Source organism: Tyto alba, unplaced genomic scaffold, assembly GCF_018691265.1.
Source record: "Tyto alba isolate M040663 unplaced genomic scaffold, T.alba_DEE_v4.0 Super-Scaffold_1000006, whole genome shotgun sequence".
NCBI lineage: Eukaryota > Metazoa > Chordata > Aves > Strigiformes > Tytonidae > Tyto > Tyto alba.
In genome coordinates, this window is record NW_024881272.1 from 34,200,982 (window position 1) to 34,228,113 (window position 27,132).

A 27,132-nucleotide genomic window follows, 5' to 3' on the forward strand; every position below is an offset into this window, starting at 1 on the left:
TAATGCTGGAAATATCATTACAGAAACGCAGAGTTGTGGCAAATCTCAACTTCAAGCTCTGGAGCACCGGCTACAGGGAAAGACATCTGCAGCCAGCTGAAGGCAGTATTATTTTCAATCTCTTCAGAGTTTTCTGTTAATATGCACCGTTTGTATAAATACACTCTTAAAGTTTTATATATATATACACATATACACACACACACAGAGAAAGACATTTTTATTATGTATATATAAAATCACTTACTTGATGGAAAGGCCCTCCAATTTTATCTGCACAACCACAATCTGGATATAATTTGGCATTTTTCCCCCTTTAAAAATTAATTTTAAAAAGAGTCCAACTCTGACTCCCTGCACAAAATGTAACTGGGACTTTGGGTGACAGAACCATGCCTCCAGCTCAGCACGAGGCCAGGGCAGAACTAGCTCGCAGCCTTTGATTCTTCTGACAGGGCTTTTTTATACCAACACAGATTTTTAATTAGGGAAGAAAATGCAGAGGAGCAGAATCGGTGCTGAAAATTCAGCTTTTTCAACTCCTCTTAAAAAGCAGGAAAATAAATTTGCAGATCTCTGATTCTTGATGCTTCAGGTTTTACACTTAAAAACCCCCCTGTCCCGAGAAGCCGACGTAAGGAAGGCTGCAGGTGTGGCTCCCTGGAGTTCACCAGCAGCTGCTACAATCATTTTTTCAAGGTAGCTTTTGCTAGATAATGCACTTCTAAATGCATCTGTGCAGAAACACATGCTACCAACACAGGTACGCCCCCCCCCCCCACCCCCTCCCTGCATACATAATTAAAAAAACCCCAATAAATGTAAACCCAATGGTGTTTAATCAGGTTGCTACACCTTTGCCTCTGCTCTGTCAGCGGAGCTCGGGCAACTTTGGTCTTGTTTGTGTAAATTGAAAAGCGAAGCCGACCCCGGCCCTGCAGAGGCCCAGGTCCCCGCTCGCCCTGCCCGTCCCAGCGCAGCGGGCAGAGACCCCATCCCCTCGGGCAAGAAAGAAGTTAATTCAGTTTGAAACCTCGCTTCCTAATAAAGAGAGGGAAGAGAAGAAATGCTCGGGAAAGCTTAAGAAATCGTTTCTACGCTTGGTAAAAGGGCGGCCGCTCTGCCGCAGCGAAGAGCGGGTACCTTAGGAGTATCTGCCTGCACGCCCGCCGGCGGCTGCTTTGCCCGGGGGGGCTGCGGAGGAGCTGCCGCTCTCCTACAGCAAAACACAGGTTTTCTTGTCCTTGAAAGGGTTCTCAGAAGCGGGGATGCCCATTAGCAACGGGTCTTTCTTGGCGTGTTCTTCACAGTAGAGCATTAGGTCTGCTGATGCTTTTGACACCTGTAGAAGACAAGGGGGGGAAAAAAAAAAAATCCCCATTAATTTGGTATTTCCCGTGGTAAGGTGATCAAACACGCTGAGAGCTGCTGCTGGGTACAAAGGTTCTGCGGGGGGGTGGGTGAGGTGCTTGGGGGGGTCTCTGGGGCCCCGTCTCCTGCCCAGACGTGCTGCCAGGGGCTCGCTCCGGCTTTGCCCGCGGGGGGAGAAAAGGGTGAACCCCCGTGCTCGTGGTGGCACCAGGCAAAAGAACCGCCTGGCTCCTGCACGGCTTCTACAGAAGGCTAAAAATAAACGGGAGAAGGTTCAAAATAAGGCAGTAGGTTCGTAATGAGGAACCTCTCATCTATACGGATGGGGACAGTAAACAGAAGTGGCCTCAGGTGACACTTTTGGGAACGCTGCGCAGGGTCCCTGACCCCGTTGCCCGAGGAAGGGCACACAAATCTGGACGGTTGTCCTGCTGGCCTTCAAACAGTTGGGTTTCCTTTCTGCCTTAAGTTAAAGGAATGCAGTTTCTGCTACCCTTCCCCCCTTTTTTTTTTTTTTTTTTTTTTTTAATATAGATAATGTCCCTGCACATTCACCTTCCTTGCAGATGTAGCATTCAGCCAGGCAAAGGCCGAAACAAAAATCACACGATATGCACGAAACTGGAAACGCACACCTGCCTTCTGTTTCACACACTGCATTTGCGCTTCGTATTTTGCTTTAGTTCTCCTGTAAATCCACAAAGCACTCGGGGATACCGCTGGTGAGCAGCCACAAGAATTCATTTATTCAGATTCGCTGGGGTGAAGTGTGAATGGCACGTTTCGAGGTGGGGAAAATACTGAACTGTGGGCACTCACACACACACACTCCATTCTCTTATCGCCCTACAGCTGGAAGGGGGAAAAAAGGAGGAACAAAGGAGGGGTGAAGAAAGATGTGCTCTCACCTTTATCCTTTCTATTGAGGCTTCTATTCTTAACTGCTGGACGGTCCTTCGGGCCTGAGCTATGTTGTTGGTCGTGCTAGCTGTTTTGCCAGACATTTTCAGCGAAGCGGTGAAGTTCTGTTTTGAAAGACAGCAGGTCAGTTTTCCAGAAGGTGGCACAGCACGTTAAACTGCTTTTACACAGAGAGGCAACCACGACGCGCTGCAAAAGGTGCTTTTTAAAATTATTATTATTTTGCACAACTGGAGTTGTCAGCTGAGAAGCAGCTCAGCCAATGATGCTCTGCGACCAAAACACCCTCTGGAAAAAACGCACTGAGCTCTCGTGCATCCTATTGCTTCACTTTTCCCCCGTGTTAACAGGCAATAAGGGTTTATTGATTTGTGCTTTTCCCAAGCTGGAAGGTGGCCAGCACTGGATGGATCCTGCTGCAAGGGAAGGGACAGTCACCCCAGGCAGGGCCAGGGGGAGCCGAGCTGCCGCCTGCCTGCCTGAGTGCTGGGGATGAAGAGAGTCCCCTCCTCTCCCTCTTGCAGGGAGGGGAATTTCACGGCCGCTCCTGCCCCTCCACTGAGCCCACTGCAGCGAGGACGAGCAGAGGCACAGATGCATCTCTAGCCGGGCTGAGTTTCAGGTCTGCAGCAGCCCCAGGGCGCGTCAGAGGAAAAGGAAAACACGAAGGCAGAGTTGGGAAACGCGCTCCTGGCTGCTGTCTGCTCCCATCTGGCCATATATGGTGGGGTGGTGGATAAAAAAAACCCGACAAAACCAAGCAGCTCCGGGACTTTCCTCCTCCGGGTAAGAATGCAAAGCAACAACCCTGACACGGGGCTGGCATTTGGATGGTGTCCAGCAAGGAGGGAGGATGCTCTCTGCCAGGCTCAGCCGGCCGGTCCAACACAATCCCAGCACAGCTTTTGCAGCTTGCCCCCCCTCCGCCCCCCCCCCCCCCCCCCCCCCCAATTTGCACCCCCCATAGGGTGCCCACAAGCAGCATGAGGCTCCCAGGGATGCCCAGCCCATGCTGGGATGCCACACGCTTCCCTGCGAGTCGGACCAAGGAAGAAGACATGCTCCCAACCCCGAAGAGCGAACCGGGGTTGTATCCAGACGAAACAGCCCGTGTGCCAGCTCTGACCCCAGAGCAGGTCCGAGAGGACGGGCAGCACCAGTAAAGAGTTACAGGTCAGCCTGGCTGGTGCTGGCCCTGCCGTCCCCGTGCAGCTTTACCCTGCAACAAAGACCCCAAGGAGGTTCCTTCCTCACGTCCACACAAGCACACTTCAAGGCCAGCACTTCACGGGCATTTACACCGCTCGGGATTTGGAGGTCTTAACCCACCCGTGGTCCCGGAAACCCTCAGCTCCTCCAGCTGTACCCAACCTCACATGGTGTGCTGGGGCCTGCCCTGGCTTACTGGGCCACCACGTGCCATCCCTTTGCCAGTGCCACACTGAAGGCCACCCTGTCCCATCTCCCCCCAGCACCCTTTCTGCTGCCTGCCCCCCCCCCGTCGCTTCTCCTCCCACGACGCTGGAAGGAAACTGCCCGTGCACGGAGTGGCAGGAGGGCTGAGGACCAGACAGCATCACATTCAAAAGAATATCCCTACGGGCAGCACAGCAGCAAAGAGCTTATTGCTAAATTATTCAGGTACCCAGGAGTTCAAAGAGCAGCTGGTTCAGGACAGCCCTAGCCTGTGAAACTGTCCTTTCTGTGCCAATCCTTGCATGCAATCTCTAGCAGGACCGTGCACAAACACTGCCGTTTGCTTTCCACAGATCCACGAGAATTACTGGCTCCCTGTCGCTGTGCTTAAATCATTTATTGCATTACAGGGACTCGAGTCCAGTGTAGCTACATGTGACCTTTCCAAGCGCTGAGGAGAGCATTTGCTTGCGGGCTTCAGCCTGGGTAGCAGGGCTGTTTTTCCAGTCGGTGCCTATGCCAGCTAGTTGGCAACAGCGTTATTTTGCACCGAGTCCCTGTTTTGGCACACGCCGCCGTTTCTAGGCTGCTCAGCAGGGGCCCAGATTTTCAAAATTTTTCTCTCCCTCTGCAGACACCAGCCCTGGGTTGGAAGTTCCCCCCCGCGGCGCGTGTCGGGCCATTGCAGCCCGCGCCGGCGGGCAGCACCCACGGCAGGCGTGGGGTGCCCACAAAACGCTGCCGTACACCCCCCAGCTCCCCTCCCACAGCGGCGCAGGCACCCATGGGTGCTTTCTGCCAGCTGGGAACCCTGTACAGCCGCCATGGGAGCGGCGCGGGGATGCTGTCATAGCCTCCTGCTCCCGCTCGGGTAGGAGGGACCTCCATAATTCATATTATATCACTAAAAACCCATTTCCTGAAACAACCATCAAGAACATACTCGTGAATGTCTCCAATCTGCAGGAATCAGAGTGGCCATGTAACAGCCCACATTTAGCTTGCTGGCCTACTTTCCCAGTAACTCTTTGCATCTGGGAGGAGGAGATGACAAGCACGAAACCCAGAACCAGATTAAATGCTGCGTATGCTCCAAATGACCGATTTCAGGGCAAATCCCAGGTCTTGTGTAATTTTAGAACCCTGAAACACGTGTGCCAGTTTAGAGATCACAGCTCTGAGCGAGGAGCCCTGCAGCAGGCGAGGCATGGGCCGTTTCAGGGACATGCTGCATGTTACCTTCCACTTCTCTAAATATTTCCAGCCAGAAATATTTAGAGTTTTTTTCTCTGTACGCAGCTACCAGGAGTAAAGCTGCAGCAAAGTCGAGGAAATCTGAGCAGAGATGCCCGTGACATGGAGGCCAGGGAAGCTGGGCTGGCGGCACACGCTGCCGGCTGACTCACTCGGGCTGTGCAGGAGGACAGCCTGAAAACTGTGGTTGCTTCCCCTCCGCAACAGCCAGACCAGTCCACCCGCTGCCCCAGACCACCACCAGCCCCTCATCGCCCCCAAATTCCCCCCCAAAGCTCCCGCTGTGCTCCCGAGAGGTCACCCACAGGCCAAGTTGCACACGATTCACGGCTTACCGCCCACGGAAGGTAATTCATGGGGAATTTTAAAAAGCCAACAGGATTTTTTTCCTCTGCGAAGCAGCATCCCCTCCGTGGCATTGCCTTAACCGAAGGCACAGGCGCTCGTCCTCACTCGGCACCCACTGCCCTCGGTGCTGCATTCAGAGCAGCACAAGGAAATGAGCCAGGACCACCTACACGAAAGCAGCTCGCCCCTCCAGCCCTGCAGGCCTCTCCCAGCCCTCATTTAATCCACGCAAAACGAGGCAGGAGGTGACAAATCCGAACCACGAGCCGGCGCAGGGTGGCTGAGACGCAGCCGGCAGCACCGGGCGCGAAACCCCCCCAGCTCCCAGGAACAGGCACTGGTTTTGTCCAAACTGGGGCTCCCGTCTCCCAGTGCTGTCGGCTACTCACTGGGAACGGTGGAGGGTACAGAGTTTTGGGAGTGTTGTTTGCTCAGGGGAGGTGTGAGGTCTTGGCATGCTTTGGCTGCGAGGAGGAGAGTTAAGATGCACAGGAGTCTGAAATACCCTCTGTATCGACATCACGACTCAACCTCACGCTGATTACCCCAGAGCCACCAAATTACAGTCAAATTATCGCTAATCACGGAGCTGCAACATACCACAAGTACACCACACATGCGCCCTGAATTACTAACATTACTCAAACATTAAAATGCATTTTGATGGCACGTTTAGTGATTCAATCTGCAAGTTATTCAAGAGAAGGAATGCTGAGTGACACAGCATGAACACCTTTGTTTGGAAGCAGCTGTAAATTTGTTCGTAAAGGTTTAATATTCAGACATTTTGCTTTCTTGCTGGGAAAAGGCAAGCCACTGGGAACATGTTTGTCATTGTAAAGCGATGACGGGAGGTGCATGTTGAACGCGTGTCATGTTATTTGTAAAATACAAAGTGAATACTCTCTGGAATCCAAGGCAAAGGCTGTGGTGCATTAACCAGCCCCGAGGGAAGCCCTGCAGTGCCGTGACTCAGACACGAAGGCCTCTTCCATTCCAAGTCAGCGAGGGCCAACTCAACGCGCCGCGGAGGCTCACACCAGGCAACGCGGGAACGCTCTGCGTGCTTCACCGCAGACACAAAAGCAGAATTTTGTAAAGCCAGGAGAATTACCTCGCCTGCTGAGGGACGGGCCGTGGTTTAGATGATGGGAATTGGCGGGGTCAGGGGCACAGCCAGGGCTTGGTGCCCCAGAGCGGGGGAGCTGCTGCCGGGACCCTGACCTCCAGCAGCCAGAAGGACCAAGCTGGAGCTCCAGGGACTCTCGACAGCAGCACCCGAGCCAGAGCAAGCGTAAGCTCCCCTGGGAAGCCTGCCCCATGATTTTGCCGTGCTGTCGACCAAGTGAACGGAGCCAGGAGACCTGCACACCGGGGCTGCCCCAAGAGCTGTAACTTCAGAGCTGATGGATAACGCAAGCAGGCTGCCCTCCACAGAACCATCTAAAAGAGCATTTAGAAACGCAACAGGAGACTCCTGTTATTGGGGCATTTAACCTTATAATTTGAGGAATTTAATTATTGAAAAGCTAACTGTTATGCTAGAGTTCCTAGAAAGGAAGTTTAAAAGGACATAGGTTTTTGTGGGTTTTGATCAATGCTTCCTGCCTTTGCTGGTGTGCCATGAGAAACGGGAAGAGGAACGGCTGCTCTGCTGCCACAGCCCCCTTCCAACACACAAAACCAGCACCTCGGCCCTATTCTGCTCAAAGCCATTAATACATTCAAGCCCAAGTTTTGAGACTCCTTCCCACTGAAAGCAATTCATTGCAATAGGAAACTACCAGACCGAGGACTTTGCCGGATCTGGGTTTCGTCACCTAATCCTGGTGCTCGCTGAGACCAAACAGCTGCAGGGTCCAACCGGGACTTCTGCTCAACATGTAAGTGAGGATTAACTCATTTGGAAATGGTAACGGGCTCAGCCTTGCAGGCAGTGCCTTCCCCTGCCCCCCCCAGCACAGCCCCCAGGGCTGCCCGCTGCTCTAACTCCCACCCTGGCACCCAACACGGGGTTGCAGACCGTGCACCCAGGTAGGAAACGCCGTGCCTAGGTGCCCGAAGCAAGGCAGGGCTCACCAAAACCAGCAGAGACCCTTCCCCGGGCCCAAGGAGAGGTGCCGATGCCGTGCCTGGAGGGATGTTCTTGCTGTGGGATTGTCATTTCGATAAGAAGTCCTTCCTGCATTTCCTGCAGGAAAATGACTCTGCTCCGGGCGAGTCCACAGGCACCAAGTGGGAGACGTGCAAATACAAAATGGTGTCCTGGCTACGTGGAACTGAAATGGTAGAAGAGGAACTTAAAAGGAATTTCTCGTGTTTAAGTAGTATTGTTAAAAAATAATAGATATGAGACTCTTGGCTACTTTGGGAAATTTACTTCGCGAAGAATACAGTGAGAAACCAGAAGACTCAACCTTTTGGGGGTTTTGGTTTTGATGAGAAGAAAACCACAGGATTGATCAGAAGGACCCACAGAAGATGGTCACAGCTGCAAAAGCTTCCCCATACATGACAGGCTCAGGCATTCCTGAAAAATGAGACTTCCAACCAAGAACCTCCAACATGCACGGTTAGAGCTGATAAACGCAGCTGCTGAATTTGATAGTGAACTCTGCCAGGGCACTGCAAACTGACTGCAAGTGCTTTAAAATAGTAAATTCCTTGAATGACAAAGGAGCTGTTTCGCATGGACACGAATGCATGGATCCTCTACAAACTGAGCCCAAACTCCCATTCTAGACCTGCAGTTTTCACTTATTATATTGAAAAACTACAGTGTGAAAACAACCCGAAGCAACTTATTTTTATAAAGCAGTGCATGCATCTCTGAGAAATAAGATAGTTCAATATTTACTGATTCCTCCAATTTAAGTTTGAGTAGTTGTTTTGTTTGGTTTTTTTTTGTTGTTGTTGGTTGGTTGGTTGGTTGTTTTTTTTTTTAAAAAAAAAGACATACAATTCAAAAAGCAGTTACTGTAAAATTAAAAGACAAGTCATCCTTCTTTCATTTCGCTGGGGCAAGCCTAAGCTGACTTTGCTCAGCCTTCCCCGCCCCGCTCCCAAACCACAGCCCCAAAACCCTTTTTGCCACTGGAGAGGTTCAAGTTTCCCCAGAGTCCCTTCCCATCCTACATGAATGACCTCGTTAGGAAAGTTTCGGTGCTTATTTTCCCAGCTGGTTAACTTTGTTAATAAATTAGATGTTTTTTAAAAAACAAAACAAAACAAAAAAAAAAAACAAAACCCCAAACCATAACATTTGAAAATTAAATTGCTGTGTTTCCTCATCTTCAAACAAACATAAGCAGTATTACTTTAATAGTTCTCCTAAGATTACTAAATCTCTTCTGCAGAGAGATTTACAAACAACTAGGTCATCACCCAATAATACTGTTTTCCCTCTCAGCTGCTGGCAACCTACTCTATTAACTGAGCTGCTGCGGCCATCTCAAGCCACAGAATTTCTCATAGGGTACACTTGATTTCAGGCAACAAGCTGCAGAAAACTCTGCAGATTTATATCAGTGGCATACACAGTTCTGCAGAACTTGGCGTTTCATGCCCTCAGAGCCCAGGGCAGGGTTTTCTGGGACAGGGATGTCTCCCATAAGAATTAAGTCACTCTCTAATGAAAAGACCAGTCGGTCTGGGAGAGCACTGCTCTAACTTCTAGGAAACAAACCTTCACCCTCAGTGGGAAGCCCCGAGCCGAAAGCAAAGATCCCCTGAGAGCCCAACTCACCCCACCGCTATTTATTCTCTGTATTTATCAGCCCCACAGCTATTTATTCTCTATTAAATGGACTCAAAACAAAGTTTTCACAAGTTTTTCAGCTCCCCACTCGAGCCAAACACACGGGTGGGGTGCTCTCGTGCTGCTCGAGGCAGGAGGTGAGCCGGGGGTCCCCGGTGCCCGCGGCTGTAGGAGGACACGGCAAGTGCCAACCTCGGTCCCCTGCCAGTGCCAACACTGAACAGGGACTTGCCAGACCCGAGGGTGACAATGGCAGAGATTCCCCAGCCCCAGAGCAGCTGCGGGCATGGCTGCAACTCTCACTTGTCTCTGACTCACAAACTAAAAAAAGAGACAAAACAATCGGGCCCACCGATTCTGCGGCCATCGTGCCCAAGGCAAAGCCTCCCTGCAGAAAGGGCTCTGAAAACACCAACAGCTACAGTTGAAAACGGACCAGGTATGTTTTTTCCAGCTGTGCTGGCTGGTCTAATAAAACAAGTCAGCTTTTATGCCCGTGCTTCTAGTCAGCTAGCAAGGGGCTCCCAGATTTGTCTGCCTTCTCCAGCTACACCACCCTGCCCTTCAGATCATTGCTGCAAGGCAATGGCCGCAGCACGGCGTTTCTTGTGTGAGCCGGGATGATCCTTCTTGATTTTCAGCCCCGAGCACATCAATGCAGCTTTGATTTTTCCCCTTCTTAATCCAAGGAGACCGCAGCAGAAAGGTGTGGGGAGACAGACAACTGGAAGAAGAGTTTCCATTGCAGGAGCCGTGAAGCCCACGGGGATCCCCTGGCGAGCTGCTGAGAAAACCGATGTCCAGCCCGTGAAACACCACGGCACACACTACCGTGTGCTCATGGTCACCTTTCTCCCTGTTCACTCCCACCCCTGCTTGGTTTGAAAGTTGTCAGAAGTATAAAGAATATAATAACAACGGGAGGGAGCAAGGCTGCCTGCCCTCTCCAGGTACTGCGGGCTTGCAGAGGCACATGCTGGGCTAGGGCTCCGTAATTAACAGCAGAGCTAACAAACGAATGGAGCAAATATGCCAGTGGGAAGGCTTAGCTCATCCTTTGGGGAAAATACCTTTTTCCATGGAAAACTGAGGACTTTGGTCGGTTTGGTGGAGGAGGATGCTCACCAGCCATGCTTTGCCAGGGAAAAACACATGAAACTTCCAGCACACGTCATACAGGCCATAAATCTGTGGGATTTTTTCTTTCTTATAAATAACAACCGTAACACCTGCAAACAGGTGGAGCTGACCTTCTTCCCTAGAAAAATCCTATTTTTCAAGGCCTTGCCCTATTTTTTTCCACAGTCTTTAGGTAATGAGGTTACAATGCAGCAGGCACTCAGAACAGCAGCCTCGGCAAGTACACGACTCAGCATTAAACTTGAGCTCCAACTGGGATAATTAAACACCAATCTATCTTTTTTTTAGTCTCTTAGATCCAGGACTTAGGAACCACCTGCTGAGTGAAATGTAATTAAATCATCGCTGCTAATGTACACCCAGGAATCGCCCAGCAGCTCTGCCTTGCAAACAGTTCCCCCTATTTACTCCAGTTATGTAAAGTCAGCTTATACTGCAGTTCCAAACCCCAGCTAGCAGCGGGATAAAGGTTCAAAGGTATCTCGTTCCTATTTCTTTTGAAGTAAAACAGCTTTTAAGGCAAATAACTCGAAACCGTAGGTCAATAGAGCAGATTGAACAAAACACAAAACGACACTACTAACAACTATGGCATCTAGAAGCGTACGGAACGTGCATGGCTTTACCAGACCATCAGCCTCTGGTTTTCCCACAGCTGGGGGTCATTGTGAATCTACAGTTACAGTTAATCTGCAAATGCAAGTTTTTAAGGGATCTCCTTTTTCCGAGCCATGGAAGCTGGGCTGTGGGCGATACGGGCCCTGCGTTGGGGCAGCGAGGTAGCAATGTCCTCTGTGCTCTGCCCTGGACACAGGGAGGCTCTAATTCAGCAAGGAGACAGCGGTAAAAGGAGGACATAAGCAGTTCCAAAAACTAAGAGGGACACCGGCCTTCCCGTCCCCTGGGTATAAGAAAAGTAATAAGAAGAAAAGAAAAAAAAAAAAAAAAAAGGAAAAAAAAAAGGAAAAAAAAAAAAAAAAAAAAAAAAAAAGGAAAAGAAAGAAACAAGCAGCTTGGCAAATTGCAAGCTGGGCCGCATCCAGCCCATGCTCTGCATGAGCTGCCCTGCACCGAGCTGGGCGTTGAAGCTCCCCTCATCCCCCGGAGCTGCTGAGCGGTGCTGGGTGATGTTTGGGCAGCGCTCCTGCCCCCCCAAACCAACCGCAGCAGGGTACCGCAGGAGCTCGCGTTGGCCGTTTCGGTGATTCCACAAGAAATGCTGCAGGTTTGCAAGGAAAACTGTCCCCGTCCCGCAACCTCCCCAGCCTCTGCTGAAACAGATTGAAGCTGGATCTGGTTTGCATCTCACCACCACCACCAAACACTCTGCCCGCCAAGTTACACCAACAGCTCCCCACTACTTCACAACGTTGCCCACAAAACCATTCTGTGCTGACCTTGCTTACCAACACCCCCCTCCCCGGCACCCCTTCACCCCCGCTGCTGTTAGCTGGGACTCTGCAAACAACTCGGCAATAACCCACCATCAAACCCCAAATCCTACTTACACACTCCAGAGCTGGCAGGAATAAAAAGCCAGGAGCTTACGCCTATCTCTGAAGTCAGCAATTTTGCTCCTGAAAATAGAGTGGATTTGTCGGGCAGGAAGGTGGCATTTTTTTATGGTTGATTTTGCTCTATAAAGCTCCTCGCTCCTCCCGAGGCCGTGCCATTGCCCGGGACACAGCTGGCACAGCTCAGCGAGCTGCCACCCGGAGCTTATGGCCCATTCCTCAGCAGGGTGACGTGACCCCCCTCCCACCCCCCCCAACCAGGCAGCGTTTTGCAGCCCCTCTGCAAAGGCTCTGTCCCACTCCTGACGGTGAGCAACACCACGGTGCTTATCCAGCAGACCTTCAAACTTTGAGTCCCCTACTCCGGACCATGCAGCGGTCTGCTTTGGGGGTAGGGGGGGGAACAGGCGCTGCAGGAGGCAAGCTCCCCCTTCACCCCCAGCCTGGTTAAGCAGGACACCACGCACAGGCTGGAAGGAGCAAGGCAGCGAGAAGAAAAGGGGCTGCAAGCTGCACGGGGAGAGACACCAGCAGCTACAATCGAGGTTGGTCCTCAGGGAGAGCGGGGAAAAGGAGCCGCGTTGGCCCCCGGTAAGGAGGGGGTGATGCCAGAGCCCCTCTTCGGCACCTGGGACGACTGTGGGCTACGTGCACCACTACTACTACGTGCACCACTACTACTACGTGCACCGGGCGCAGCGGCAGGGTGTGGGGTGTTTCGGTGTAAGGCTTCCACGGGTTCCCCGGGTGCTGCGAGTGCTTCTGCACGTGCCGCTTTCCCAGGCGCCTGTGTGGGAGCGCGAGGGCTGGCGGCTGGTTGGGACTTGAACGCTGTCGGTTTTCCTACGGGGCAGACGGGGCTGCTCGGGAGTGGGTTTGTTAAGACTTGCAGAAACCTAAAAACTCTCCGAGTCCAAGCCAAGAGGCCCGACGCTGGCATCAGAGGCCGTAGCTGGGTGCAGAAATAAACAATTCTATTCTGAGGGCGCAGCGTAGCATAACCAGGTACGTCAGCGTACAGAAACAAGGCTGCACGCGTCAAAATGCCTCTGTCGTGATATTTCATGGCCTTGATTTTTTAATGTTTAGGTGTTCAAGGGGAGAATCTGTTGGAGGAACCTCAACGTGCCTGGCACTACCCTCAGCCAAACCGCTTGCCTCTCTGCTCTGCAGCAGGCCTGGAGGGGAACGGTGTTTTCTGCAGAGCATTCGGTGTCCCAGCGAGCACCGACGCGTGCCCCCCCCAGATCCTGCACGCCCCCACACCTTTCCACGGCCACGCAGCAAAGGGGATGCTGGCTCGGAGACCGTGCTCTCCTCTTCCCTGCGCTGGGGTCGAGCATCCCAGTGTAGGGCTTCAGCTGCTCCCGCCTGGGGTGGGGATCCCCAAGCCCGTTTCCCCAACACCATCTTCTCTGCGCAGCGGGACCGGGCACAGGCTTTTTGCTGCTGCCCAGTAAGGTGACCTGCAGGGAGACGCACAGGGTCCCTGATGGCAGCAGCAGGTGGGAGGAAGGCGATGCCTCTGCCTGCCTGAAACCCAAAATTGCCCTCGGGGGTGCTGCTTCTCACCCGCCATTGACCACAGAGAGTTGAGGGGCCCGAAGGAGGTGCCTCAGGTTGGCAGGACAGGCAGCAGGCCCAAGGATTTTTGAACTGGGAAGCCAAGACACATACAGAGCATGGAAAAAAGAGCGGAAGAATTGACGTGGAGGAAGCACAGGGTGCTGCCCTGATCTGTCAGACCTGCAGGACACAGCCCGGCCCACACCAACCCCTGCACCCGTATCTCCGCAGCACCTCTCCCGGAGCACTCTTTATCACATCCACACCTTCAAAGTAAATACTAACAAAGTTATCCACGCTGATCTTCCAGAAAGAGGGACCCGCTGTCCCAGATGTAACCCTAATTAGAGAGCACCAGAACAAGGAGGGCATGTTCGACACTCCTCCTGCTCCAACCGGTTGCTCCGCTCGGAGAAGGAAACCTCCAGCAAAACAGCCCCTTCCCAGCTCACCAACATCTCGCGCCTGCGCAGGGCGATCCCATCGTCGCAAAGCTGCACCTCAGCCAGCACCTCGCGCCGGTTATGCGGCCAACCTCGTTTTTCCAGCGGCGGGTGCAGCCAAAGGGAAAGCCGGCGGCGGCTGGCAGGGCTCCCGCCACCCCGGCCCCAGCGCGGGGCCGTGCTGACACCCAGTGGAAACCACAGCGAGACGCCCAGCAGAAATTTTTTTCCTTCTGCTATGCTACTAAATAGAGTGGAAAACAAAACCCGAGCAGCAGGAAATCATCGGAGCCCTGCCCTCAGCAAAAGAAACAGGATGGAGTAGTAAAATGAAATATGGATTAAAGATGCTTTCTGGTCACGTCTCGCTTTACACTTATACCACACTCGACAAAAGGAGAGACGGGGTTGTGTGACACACCAGAGCTTACCAGAAGAAGGACTCGGAGACACTCATGCAGCACTGAACGCAGTCCCCGCGATGCAAATCTCCCAGGGAAAACCACCACGGTGACTGCCTGCCACCTCCCCGCTGGCTCTGGGGGTGGCACGGGGGGGGGGCTGCAAGCAGCACCCTGCTCCCTCGCCCTCCCTCCGCACGGCCCCCACCAAGGCCTGGGTAGTTCTCATCAGCGAGGCTGTGGTGCCTGTGCTAGCTGCCATCGCAGGGGACCGGTGGCAGGTTTCTGCTCCTGCCTCTGGAGCTACCATGAACCAAACTGTTAGTAGCAGCGGCGACCGCGGTGGCTAGCGGGGTCCTGAGGGGTGAGGAGGGCCTGATTTTAAAATAGGTATCAGGCGAGATTCACAACGGCGGCACAAATATCTCCTACGCCCTCGAGAAAGTTTGGGTTTGGTAAAAGAAAACAAGATCCTCCCCCAAACTCCGACAACTGCTTTGCGTGTTCGAGGATCACGCTATGACCACGCACATAGAAAAGCTGAAACATCTGGCAGCCGCCACACAGTGTTGGTGGTAAAGGACGTGGATGCTTTGGGCTGCACAGCACCGCAACGGAAGGGACCGGGGAGACTCGGGCGCCCCAGAAGACCCAACTTCTGATTTTCTGGGCACAGAAGATTCTGGTTTGCACAGCTGCTTGGTCTTTTATATAGTCTGCACAAGGACAGACCATACACACGACGTGAGCTTGAAGCAGATACGGAGACAGGGTTTTTACACATCAGAAGTCTAAAAGCAGGGGACCGGCACGCCTCGACTCTGTTCAATCTGTTTGCCTCGTTTGGATTACTGTATATATTAGCTGATTTCAAAACCATTTTTACAGCAGAAAAGATACAGCAGCAACAAACTCTCTCCTCCCATCCATAGCTCTCGGCGGAGGTGCAGCAGTTAGGGCTAGGTTAGCGATGGGAAGCCTGGGCATGCAGATCCACCTGCTTTCCCCAAGGGCGAGCGGCCCGTCACTGCACACGGAGGATAAAAGCTCCTTAAAGCCCGGATCACCAATTTGTGATGTTTGCTTCTGCAGGGAATTTACACTTGAGAAATTTCAGAGATTTTACAGTTAAGATCTTTTTTTTTAAATGATAAACAATGCTGCCAGTGTCTTAACTAGTCTTTCTAAAACGTATAAAAATCCCAAATAATGTGAAATGAAAGAAAACAGACCACTCCCGAGATCTTCAATTGGATTTAGCATTCTGGGGATTTAATTAAGGATGTGTTTCTTCATAATCTCCATTTCACAAGTTATCACAGTCCCACCCTGCTGATCAAAACTGGGCTACGGCTACATTTGATTTTCAAAGCAAGCCACCATACATGTAATTCTGACAAACCCAATTTACTTGTTGGGAAATGAGTAGTGGAAAAACCCGCTTTTATTTTCCTCTGAATTTTGCCTGACTTAACTTTTGATATCTTTAGTAGAAATGAAAGCCATGAAAACTGACTTCTAGATCAAGGTTACTTTGAAAAACCGTCTGAGAAGTGTTGCTTTAAAGACATCAGCCTGAAGGATTTAGTAAAGACAACCTGTGCTCCCTAACGAGCTGCGGTGCAGTTTCTCCACAGAAGGTACCTGTTACTCCCCACAGGGCACGATCCAGCCAACTCACACCAGAAAACACAGACATAAACTACAAAGAGACATTTGCAAAGAGACTTTTAGTTGTATCAAAATGATCTTACGGCATGTAAAGCAGGAGCGGCCCGTGATTAAAGCACCAGGCTGGGAGTCACGAGATCCAGCTTGCCCTCAGGTTACGTGACCTTCAAATTCTTTAGTCTGAAAGAGAGATAAAGCGATGATGCTGGTGGGAGATGCTCTCTGAGGAGCTCTGTGGTTCTCAGCTCAAAGGCACTGAAAGGGTGCAAAATATTTCACAAGCACCTGGCTTACATGAATTTATCAAAGTACCTATTTTAAGAACAGGGTGAATATAGGAAGAACTTGCATTCCGAGATGGTCAAGCAATATACGTGTAGCACGGCAAATACAGAAATTAGGAAGACTTCCACGCTGCCCCTTGCTACGTGGTAGAATAAACAAGGAAAAGCCTGATTTCTGTGGGAGAAGCAGCCCATTCAAAACAGCATTTCTGCCCCCTAATATTCAACATGAGAGTGGCTGGGCAGTTAAAAACGGAGGTGAATGAGTGCCTTGGAGAGCAGGCAGCAGCCAGCGCCACACCAAGCTGCAAATGCAGAGCCTGCCCGGCTACCGTGATGCCGGTGGCATCCTTGGGGCCTCTCCTCCATAAAGCTGCCATGTACTTTGTATTTGCTCTGCTCCAGAACAAAATTAAATCACTGGGGTTTGGGACTTGTCATGCAGCTTTGTTCTGCTTGAAAGAAAGGCACAAGCATGTACTGGAAACTCACCTACATAGGCTGTCTTGCCCCGTGTCCGGCTTGCTTTGATTTTATCGGTGTAATGATCCTGAAACAGAATAAAATAAAAATTGTAAGTACTTCATAGTGCAAGACAGCCAAAGCTAAGAGGCGTTAGCACTTGTGGTTTAATTCTAGTCACAGATTACAGTATTTTGAGATTGGCCTCACTGAAAAAAAATCGACCTCAAACCTTTCTTATGGCCAGCTCCCCTGTTTCCCCTCCCGAGGATACAGCCGTGCGTGGCCAATTCCCTCTGGCCACCTCCCAAACGGGCAGCGAGTCAACAAGTTTCTGCAACCTTTTCGCACGGCCTCCTCACTGCTGCTGCGGCTCCTCCCGGAGCCCACGCTCCCCGGGCAGAGGTCCCAGCCAGGCCTGCGGCAGATGAGGTTCAGTGGGAGCTGTTAGAAAAGCTACTGGCTTTAAAACGAGTTAAACTACTCGGGGTAGAACCCTGAGCAGGTTTACTTTAAGTGCCAGCATAGCCAGTGTTGAGCACATGTATTGCTTTGCCTCCTGCAGGCTTCTCTGGGATGTAAGCCTCCACGGATATATTATAGCAGCTGTGCTTAAATCACAGGAGAAACAAATCTGAGAGCCCACGTTTCCTACAGAGGCCTATACACACCCAGAAAAAAAATCACTTGGAATTTGCTCAGTCTTAAAACACGCAAGTTCCTGCGCCAGATACTACTCACTGTTGGAAGACTGGCAAATCCAGAGCATGCTATATTTAACACCCTTCTCAAGCTTTCAGTGTATTAAACACTAATTTTAAACTAAAACTATATGACAATGAAAATTCAATGAGGGAAGCAAGTTTTTGTCATGTCTGATAGTTGAACTGGGCAGCTCATATGTACAACTCAGCATCGCCAAGGACAGAAACAGCTCCTGAAGAACACCTGAAAGATCACAAATGATTATTTGTTTAAAAACATCTACCTAGAATACAAACACAAACCAAGTTGGCTGCCTTGATGCCGTGGGTAAAAGAGAAGGTGATAAAAAACATGGGGTGACATGCTTTTTGCGATAGCTAGAAGGGGGATTTTATTTACAAATAAAGTTGTCTTTAGTCTCGTTGCTTTGCCCAAAGTCTATGGGTGTACACATTCAGTGCAACGTACACATGGGCGTGCAAATATGTATATAAAGCTCTAGAAGAGCAACTAATAATCTAACATTGACCAGTATCTGCGATGTTAACCTTTCCTGTAGCTCATACTGCGTGTTTATATAGTTTTGTATCCCTGTAGAGACACCCACTGTCAAGTACGGTGCAAACCACAGCTTACATGCACCGGGCTTTAACTAAGCTGGCAAAGCAGCTGGAGCACAGATAACTCATTAACCACTGGATGGCAGGATCCAGAATCACCACTGACACTTTTTGGAAGAAAAACAACTGTCATTTGCCAAATGGCCGGCGAAGATCTGGCGCAGAGCCCTGGCGCTGCTCACTAACCGGCCGAAGAACGCAATTAGCTCCGAGATTTACCAGCCCTGGTATGTGCGAAATGTAGAGCCAATTCCCGGCCTCCCAAATCCACCCGGCCTCCCAAATCCAGGGTGATGCAGGAGAGGGTGGCTGTTGCTTTTTGGCTGGACAGAGTGACCACGAAAGGGTTTAGCAGAGGGGCTGGGCGGCAGCACGCAGCCCCCAGCCTTCCCCAGGCAGCGACGCGGGGGGGGGGGGTTGGAGGAGCCTGAGCAATTCCATTCCCAGGAAACGAGAGGAAAAAAGCACAGAAAGTTCCCAAGGGATGGTCCTTAACAAGGCAGAGAAGTGCTGCCAGCCCATAGCACTGCCTGCATCTCCTTTATAAATCACACGGCACTTCCCGTGTTGGAAACGGCATCAAAATTTTAATAGCTGCTGTTAAAAATCAGTGTATGGAGGGGGAAAATAAATTGCATTCAAAAAAGAGACTGCCTCGCTGCAGCCAGTCCTTGTTGTCCCAGTGCCAAGCTTGTGCTTCTCACAGACAACAAGGAAACAAAAATAAATGCAGCGCATAACCCTCCTTTACATACACGTGACAACTGTGCTGTGCAAAATATGGGTTTTAATGGAAGAGCTTCTGCTTTGCTCAGCTGTGCAAGTTCTCAACCCGGTCGCATCCCCTGAAAATTGTTAAGGAAAAGTAAGAAAAATTTTTATCTCTTGACTTCTGCTTCCTGCTGGAGATCAAACACACGGTCAAAACAATCTTTAAATGCAGCTAAAAAATAAATATGGCTCGTAGGGGCCGCTTTCCACCCTAGAGCCATAATGACTCGCTATTCCTGCCTAATCAAAGCTCCTATCAAATTAGTCATAAAACCCCACAAAGCTGACATTACTAGCATAGTTTGAGGCCGGCGTAATGCACCCTCTCCAAACCCCTCCTTCAGCCACGCTGCATAGCTGGAGCGTAAGCGCCCAGAGGTCAGGCCGTCCTCGGGAAGGAATAAATCAGGGGAGGGCACGTGGGAGAGAGAAACGAGGGACTCTCGCTGCCAAAGGCGGCCCAGACCCTCAGGCCAAGGGCAGCAGCCAGAGCATCCCCGCCACGCGGGACAGATCCCTCCCAAGTTCTGCAGCAACACAAACCAGATCCAGCCAGGAAGAAGATGGTCCGTCTCCCGAAACCATCAGCGCCACTTTCTGCTTATCCCTGCTCCAAGCTTAGACCCAAAAGCCTGACTTTTTTTTTTTTTTTTTTTTTTTTTTTTGTCTGGCTTGAATCTTAAAAAAACACAGCTGAGAATGTATTTTGGGATCTGCTCAAACTTATTCACAGCAAGGACTGACAAAACGGACTGTTTTACTTCTAACAGCACCAACTTTACATTTTTAGGGCAGTGACCCGGGTGGTTTAACACACTCCAGACGGCTGCACAAACAAGCAACAGGAGAACATAACACCTCTTGTAGCACGCCTTACAAGAGCAAGATGATGCAGGAAAACAAGAATTTGGCTGAAAGATTATGGCTTTTCATTAACAAAAATAACAAACCCTTTCCATTTAATCTCTCACGTCTGAGGCTTTTGCTTAACTTCTTCCTCCGCAGCCCAGACGGAGCGAATTTCCTGGCGAATAAAGTTGGAGATGCTTGGGGAATTATTTTGATTCAGAAACAAAAGCCTCCTGGGCTTCTGCAGAACTGCTACATGACTGCAAGTTCATATTTCATGCTGGTTTACATTCACCTCGAGTATTTCCTACAACAGTGTAGCTTTCCAGAGACGATAACTTCTTGCCAGCTGGGCTGGCGGTGTTGAATAAGGACAACTGAAGAGCGGGATCAACAAGGGAGAGGAAGATCAGCAGTGGAAGATTTTGAGAACACTTGGAAAGCTGCACCATACTACGGCTCGGGATCCTTCACAAGGACTTTGTTTTTCTAACGCAAACTCTAATGACCTGCCCTGGGACAGATACCTCTTGCACTTCACTGTGATATGGCAGCACACAAAAAACGGCGTCAATGCCTTCGGTATCTGCTTGATTTCATTTTTAAAAGCAGAAAGGAAATTTTCTTCTGGAAATACTCTGGCTATTCACCGAGATGATTAATGACATGGCAAAGAATGGGTTTTTTCCTCCCTTTCATTAGCTGAAAAGGTGTACACAGATACATCAAGTATCTCAGAACTGGAGACTGCACCAATTGCTGCGAAAATTTAAACCCGAAGACCTGACAGCAGAGGACAGAAATCTAAACATATCCAATTAGGGACAGAGAGCTCAGGAAAAGCCTTTCGAGAGACGGATTTCCTACATCACAATCAATTTTAAATTAAGGCTTATAAACAATTAGAATGCCTGTTTCTGCTGAACAAGGCCTCTCCCCCCCGGGGCCACCTTTACACCCTGCAGTCACACCACGTCCCCTCCTGCAGAGCTTCCCAGCCCTTGCCGTGGCAGCTCCTGCTCCGCACGCCAGACCTGCGACACCAGCTTTCATAGCCATGACAGTTTTTCCTGGTTCTCAGCCCATATTTCCCCTTCGTAATGATATCCACCAGTCCCCCACCAGAACACCCTGCACCTCCCTTTACACCTCGCCGGTAAGCAGTGGCTGCGTGGGCTCCCAAGCATCATCTTCTCACGAAATAAACTGGGAAGGAGGTTTTTTTGCTCTCCTCAGCCTAAACCACCGTAAAACTTTTTCTCTCCCCCATGGTTAATCCTACACCTCCCCGACATATAACACAGCCACCCGCTCCCATGTGCGTTTGCTGTCGGCTTTTCCATCGCCCAGTTCCTGCCCCTCCAGGGCAAAGATCTGCTCGGCCGCGTCTGCAGGCTCAAAAAGCCAATGTCGGGGGATCGCGACCCGCATGGCGAGCGAGGGCTCTGAGCGGCTGCTGCGTGTCGGAGCAGAGGCACAGCGGGGGGAAGAGTACATCCAAAACCAAAACGTGCCAAAAAGTAAACCTGTCCCCGAACGGCAGGTTTGTAAAGGCACGGGAGAAGGGACAGGGAGAAAAACGGGGTAAACAAATGGAAGAGCAAGCCTGGCTCCTGCTTCAAGTTGAGCTGACTGTTCGAACAAGATGACCCCAGGCTGATGCACGAGCCCACGGGAGCCAACCCAGGTACCACCCCTTGTGTGGGGGCTCAGGACCCACAGCAGGCTGCACCCCGCAATACAAATAATCCTTACAACACTTTTTTTTTTTTTTTTTTTTTTTTCCTTTTTTTTTACTCTAACTCCATCACATGTCAAGACACTGATACGGATACAGGAAGCTGAATATAAACACATTGCCTGCTTCACCAGATATTCAAAGGAACACAACTAAAAATATACCCTCGATGGTGTCCCTGAACATCTCAAAGCTACGAACCACCCACGGCCACGCTGGCAGGCCGTGCTGCCTGGGGGCCCCCCGGATGCGGGGTGCACCGTACCCCTTCTGTATTCCTCTACAAGTTATTGCTGAGAGCAGAAAAGACGTGATTCCAGAAGAGACCAGAGTGTTGAATGCAGGATGAACGTTCAGGTTCTGAAAAAATGAGATCTAGTTGTGTAATATTACAAAAATCAGAAAATAGCTGTGCGATTCCAGCAGTGATTAATGTGGAGCAACTCCCGAGAGTCATCAAACATCTGCAGCTTCAATTTCCCATGAAACACCAAGTCTACAACTACTTTCAAGATCGGGGGAACTCGCTTTCTGCTTCCATTAAGGCTAAGGAAACTTTCACTACTGATTCCTACCTTGGCACAATAAGGGCATTTCTGTGCTAGAACACAAGCCTCACAAACCCCTACCCACTTCTACAGTTTTTTGTAAGCACCGAGGGGTTTGCAGCGATACAATCCTCCTAGGAACACTGCTCCCATAGCTTGGCCAAGGTTGTGGTGGTGTTTCCCATGCTTGGAAAGTATTTCTCTCCGGCCCCTTCAAGTCAGCTCATGTGGTAATTTTTGCTCTGGTGCAGGGGAGAAAAAGAAATGGCTGAGGTGGGGATTTATGGGGCTGCACCACCAACTTTTGCAGTAATTTGAATTTGCTTTTGCAGTGGAGCCTAAACAAAGGATGATGCATCGGGGTTTGTTCGGGGAGCCGTGCCTGGGAAGGAAGAATGTTCCCATCCCACAGAGCTGTTGTGTTTAACATCTTCCACAACAGCCCCGATATTTCAGCAACACTCGAAGGGACTGTGGAGCCATCACCACGCTACTGTCTGCATTCCAGACCTTCCTATAGAGAGCTACTCGTGAATCTGGCTCAAATATACCGAGTCTTCTGATGAACAGAGCCTAAGAAATTAAGAACTTTCAGCATTCATAAAAAAATAAAAAGTTAGCATATTGCCAGAGACATACGTCTGAAACAAAAGAAGTAGCTGAGACCTACAGTACAATTCAATATTTGCATTTAAGTACAGTGCCAGCAAGAGATGGGAGATGCTGGCAGTGGTTCAGACCAGAGACTGCTGTTTGGGAACCCTCAGAAACTTTTCCAAAGAGCAGGAGAGCTTTGTTTTTAAGTGAAGGTGGTCCCGTCGGCTGGGGGATTGTGAAACGAGCTTGGCTGCAGCACTAGACCCCATCCATTGTTCTCCTCCAGAGTTCACGTGCTGCTTTAGTGCTTGATTACAGATATCCTGAATGACTGCCGTACGTTTAATGCAAGGATGAAACACTTGAGAAGTCATTAACTGCATACTAATCCCTCAATCTCATTTAGTGGTACTGGAGTAGCATAAAACATTTCTGCCGTCCCGTACTCGCTATTTACTCACAGAATGTTATTTCTAAACCAATTTATAACGGAGACAAACGCAAACAAGTAACTTGTCACTGATGCCATTAGCTCTAAGTCAGTGGAAATGCCGGCTGGCAAATTACTGTGAATTCACTTTGATATGCCACACTAATCAAATCATTTCCTGATCGTCAGAACTAACGAGGCCCAGCTTCCTACGTACTCAGCCTGGCTTCCCGAGCCCTCCTCTGCCTTGCAGTAACCCCACTGTCTGTCCCCATCATGTTTGCTGTGACAAATCCCCCCCCCCCCCAGCTCAGCTCGGAGCCAGATGCCAGCGCGGGTCCTGCTGCCCTTCCTCCGGGGGTGACAAGACCCTGGTGTCCCCCCCCAAACCCGCAGAGGGGCGAGGGGGGACAGAGATGGATGGGCCAAGACGGTCATCCACCCAGCACGGTTCCTCCTTCCTGACAGCACAAGGCTAAAACCACAATATCCACTCCAAATACCCTTCCCCCCCTCCCAAAATAGTAAAGAATTTAAGCTTGGAGTAGAGTATTACAATTTAAAAGTTACTAAAGTAAACTCATTACGGCAACAGGGTGTGTAATCTCAGTATCAACATGAAACCTCCTTGAATAATGACGCTTGCCACTAATTAAACTCCTTCCCACACTAATCCCCACAACTCCTCGCACATGGGAAACTTCCTCCATCAAGCAGAGCGCCGAGACCCCAGCAAAGCCCATAGCCCAATGGCGGGAACATTCAACCTGATAAAGTTTCAATTATTTCTCCAAAGGTCGGAGCTGCTCCTCTGCCGCCTCCGACTCCCAACCCTGGGCACCCATCCCGGTCACAGAAAAGGTCTGGATGGACCGAGGCAGGCGGTGGGAAGGCCGGGTGCTGCTAAACAGACCCTGTCTTCAAGTGAAAGGCCTATTTTTACTTTTTTTTTTTATATAGAGAGAGAGGAGATTTTGTTGCTTTCTGGAGCCGCACGCAACTTGTTGAATTGCACCAAAGCGGCTCCGGGCTGAGCACTCGGGACCGCGCCTCAGGAAAGCTAGGGGAGGGGAAAAAAAATAACCAACCAAACAATAAAAAAACAAAAAAAACACCAAACAAACCTAAAAACTGCTCGGGGACCGCGCGGGCCCAGCCCGCTCCGCCGGGCCCAGCACCGCCCGCGGCCCACCCGAGGAGGGGAAGGGGGGGGGGGCCGGGTTGGCGCTTCCCCCCGAGTCCCTGCGGGTTGTCCCCACCGGCGGAGCCCCCCGGCCGGGGCCCGGGGCCCGGAGCCCCCTCCTTTACCCTTCCCTTCCCTTCCCGGCCCGGCCCGGCCCGGCCCGACACTCACCGCCCGCCGCTCCCGTCCTTCTCCCTCAGCCCCGTCTCCACGGGCGACCGGAGCGGGCGGCCTGGCCCCGCCCACCGCCCGCGATCGCCCCGCCCACCGCCCCGCCCGCCCCCGGCGGGCGGGCGGGGCGGTGGGCGGGGCGATCGCGGGCGGTGGGCGGGGCCTCCCCGCTTCCTGAAATGCTCCTTTCTTTTACGGAATCCCCCGTTTTCTCCTTAAAATCAGCTCCCCACGGGGGCCCGCGCATCCCTCAAACAAGCGCCACGCACCGGTGTGCCTTCCCCCCCCGCGCTTTCCCAGCTCATGGGAGACCTACTTTCCCATTAGAAAGCGATTTTTTTTTTCCATTTTTTTTTTTTTTAAGGTATAATGGCATTATTTGCTGGTGTGACATCATGATGACATAAGGCATGCTACACAGCAGCAGTGCATCGGGTGTCTCCTGATCTGGGGAGCTGTAGCACCTTCCCTGATGAGTCTCAGGCACTAGCGTAAAGACTTTTAGGAATAATATTACCGCTGTTTTAATTTTTTCAGCTTTGATTTTTTATTTCTAAGCCTGAGCTGGGTGTCCCGCGGGGTTTGCTCCTCCCGAGGACGAGCAGGCCTGGCCTTTGCAAAGACTTGCCTGCTGCCCGGCCGGCCCTGACGTGCCTCTGCTTGCGGGGCTGGTGCTTTGCTGCAGAATTGCTCGGGAAAAACCTTCATCTTCCGAGGCAGAGGAAGGTGCTGATTAACGCTTAAATACAGGTTGCTGCCTGGGAGCCCGCAGCAGCGCTCATTAGATCAGATTAAGTTTGGGCTCCGTCTCGTTTTTATACCAGACTCATTGCTGTTAAGCTCCAGGAAGACACCTGGATGTTTGGAGGTGGCTGTTTCTCTGTGTTTTTTTGTTTTGTTTTGTTTTGTTTCTGTTGTTGTTGGGTTGTTTTGTTTTTTTTTTTTGATGTTTCTTGGCTATTGGCAGCGCTGCTGGGTTTGGACACGAAGGAAGGCTGGGGGTTTGTCACAGGGGGGAAGGCAGCCCAGCACCCAGTTCCTGCCGCCAAATCTCACCTGCTCACCCTCCCTGCTGCATCGAGACTGGGAAAAAGGAGTTGGGAAGAAGGAGAAGCAGCTGGGTGGGAGAAAACACCAGTCCCAGCGTGGGGAGATCCCTCCCCAGCCAACACCAACTTCCCGCCGAGCGTGTCCCGAGCTGCAGCAAGCCGCAGAGCACTGGGAAAATCCTTCCTTGCTCTTTTCCAGCATCACCACGCTTTGCCCGACACCAGCAGCCCTCTTGGGTGCTCTTCTTGGCACAGCCAGGTCTGTCACCAGCCCGTCTCTGCGACCGGAGGAGGAGGAGGAGGAGGTGGTATCGCCGTTCTGCTTGGCTCCTTTTGGCTGCGCATCTCCGGCGTTGCAGCCGGTGACGCTTCAGTGCTGTAAAGGAAGTGTTGGATGCACAGAAGGATGTTTACAAGTGTTATACCCCAGTGCAAAAACCAAAAAACAAACAAAAAACAAAAACAAAATTAAAAACAAACAAACAAAAAAAAAAAAAAAAAAAAAAAACAAAAACAAACAACCAAACCCTTAGGGAAACTTTTAAAAGAGAATGAATTCGTCATGCAATTCCTAATTCAAAAAAGCGAAAGCTGCTTTTCCCCAAGTTTTGCAGCCAGCCAGCCAGGCCCCGGGGAGCAATGCCCTCTCGTGGGCTGAAGAAGCAGCTACCCACTAATTAATTCACTTCTAATCATGAGCTTCATTAACCAGGGTTAATTAACTACATGTTGGCTCCCAGTGCAGCCCTCCTAGGGTGAAGAACCCCCCCGACCCGAGCAGCAGCTTCTGATGGGGGCTTCTGTCTCACCCTGGCCAGTTTGCCACACGTGCAGCCCCCGGGGCCACTGGCGAGTGGGGGTCCCATGGGCAAGCGGGGGTCCTGCTGGGCAGCGTACTCGGGGGGGGGGGGGGCGGGTCTTGTGTGCACAGGAGCACATGCTGGATGTGCTGGAGCATGCACTGGGTGCACTGGGAGGATGCATTGGGTGCAGCAGGGCATGCACAGGGCATGCTGAGCACACTGGAGCGTGCACTGGGCGCACTGGGAAGGCACACTGGGTGCAGCGGGGCATGCACAGGGCATGTTGAGCACGCTGGAGCGTGCACTGGGCGCACTGGGAAGACACACTGGGTGCAGCGGGGCATGCACAGGGCATGCTGAGCACACTGGAGCGTGCACTGGGAAGGGACACTGGGTGCAGCAGGGCATGCACAGGGCATGTTGAGCACGCTGGAGCGTGCACTGGGCACACTGGGTGCAGCGGGGCATGCACAGGGCATGCTGAGCACGCTGGAGCGTGCACTGGGCGCACTGGGAAGGCACACTGGGTGCAGTGGGGCATGCACAGGGCATGCTGAGCACGCTGGAGCGTGCACTGGGTGTACTGGGAGGGCGCATTGGGTGCAGCAGGGCATGCACAGGGCATGCTGAGCACACTGGAGCGTGCACTGGGCGCACTGGGAAGGCACACTGGGTGCAGTGTGGCATGCACAGGGCATGTTGAGCACGCTGGAGCGTGCACTGGGCGCACTGGGAAGGCACACTGGGTGCAGCGGGGCATGCACAGGGCATGCTGAGCATGCTGGAGGGCGCATTGGGTGCAGTGGGGCATGCACAGGGCATGCTGAGCACACTGGAGCGTGCACTGGGAAGGGACACTGGGTGCAGCAGGGCATGCACAGGGCATGTTGAGCACGCTGGAGCGTGCACTGGGCACACTGGGTGCAGCGGGGCATGCACAGGGCATGCTGAGCACGCTGGAGCGTGCACTGGGCGCACTGGGAAGGCACACTGGGTGCAGTGGGACATGCACAGGGCATGCTGAGCACGCTGGAGCGTGCACTGGGCGCACTGGGAAGGCACACTGGGTGCAGTGGGACATGCACAGGGCATGCTGAGCACGCTGGAGCGTGCACTGGGC

At 51.6% G+C, this 27,132-nt stretch overlaps 1 protein-coding gene across 1 annotated transcript; it reads right to left on the reverse strand.

Moving 5' to 3' along the window:
* Positions 1 to 203: 203 nt before the first annotated feature.
* On the reverse strand, positions 204 to 24,248 carry GNG12 (G protein subunit gamma 12). Its single transcript, XM_042784428.1, has 5 exons — positions 24,161 to 24,248; positions 16,579 to 16,636; positions 15,886 to 15,982; positions 2,280 to 2,396; positions 204 to 1,342 (listed from the first exon to the last, which is right to left on the reverse strand). The coding sequence occupies exons 4-5, from the start codon at positions 2,373 to 2,375 to the stop codon at positions 1,217 to 1,219; spliced, it is 222 nt and encodes a 73-aa protein (XP_042640362.1). The 5' UTR covers positions 2,376 to 2,396; positions 15,886 to 15,982; positions 16,579 to 16,636; positions 24,161 to 24,248; the 3' UTR covers positions 204 to 1,216.
* Between the last annotated feature and the right edge of the window lie 2,884 nt (positions 24,249 to 27,132).